Here is a 712-nt window from a genome sequence, read left to right as displayed (position 1 = left end):
TCCTCCCAATGAAAAAGCAAAAAATCCTAAGAGAAAGTAAAGACAAAAACTTACATTTTCTAAAAGAAGGACAATAAAAACTAAAGCTGTCTACTCACTGCATCAGGGTATTTCTGAGATAACTGGTCTTCTTTTTCTGTGACACCAGAGTTGCTTTAATCAGCGTTTTCAGTTGTTCTGTCTTCCAGGGGACGTCTTCCTTTATCTTTGGATTCATTAATAAGAGAGCCAGGACTTCAGCAAACATCCCTTCTTGGTCATCCTTCCCCTGTTTGTTACAATTACAAATTCAGGTTAGTTATCCAGTTATCTTAGTATTGTTCTAAAATCTACGTATTTGTCATACCCGTGATGAGTAGGGTACTTCACAGTCTACCTATTTGTTTGTTATATGAGACTGTCAAATGTATGATTCTGAGTCCCTGTGACCTATTTCCTACAATAAATGTTTTTGACAATTTTCTTTTTTAGTTTATAAAATTATTCAGCAAGCTGATGAGCCTTCCTGTGATAATAATTCCATATCTTTGATGTATATCATTGATATTGCTTATGTAAGAATAATAAAAATGTATTTCTGATACTACTGATATAGGAAAAACAAAACAAAAACATATGTATATCTAACCCACTCTGGATGGGACTTCACTGCACCATATCAAGCCACATGCTGGGCTTTGTGTACTGAATGTTTTAAACAAAAGGGTTAATT

The 712-nt window shown here is 34.1% G+C and overlaps 1 protein-coding gene across 1 annotated transcript in view; it reads right to left on the bottom strand.

The window, feature by feature from the left end:
* The window catches only part of LOC119593598 (myb-binding protein 1A-like protein), a gene marked incomplete in the record, with an annotated part of 20,491 nt that overhangs the window by 12,896 nt on the left and 6,883 nt on the right, over nt 1-712 (bottom strand). The window contains 1 exon segment of the mRNA XM_037942552.1: nt 99-268. Coding sequence (XP_037798480.1) covers nt 99-268 — 170 coding nt within the window.

The sequence above is a fragment of the Penaeus monodon genome, chromosome 32 (genome assembly GCF_015228065.2).
Source record: "Penaeus monodon isolate SGIC_2016 chromosome 32, NSTDA_Pmon_1, whole genome shotgun sequence".
NCBI lineage: Eukaryota > Metazoa > Arthropoda > Malacostraca > Decapoda > Penaeidae > Penaeus > Penaeus monodon.
This window is presented reverse-complemented; position numbering and strand designations above follow the sequence as displayed.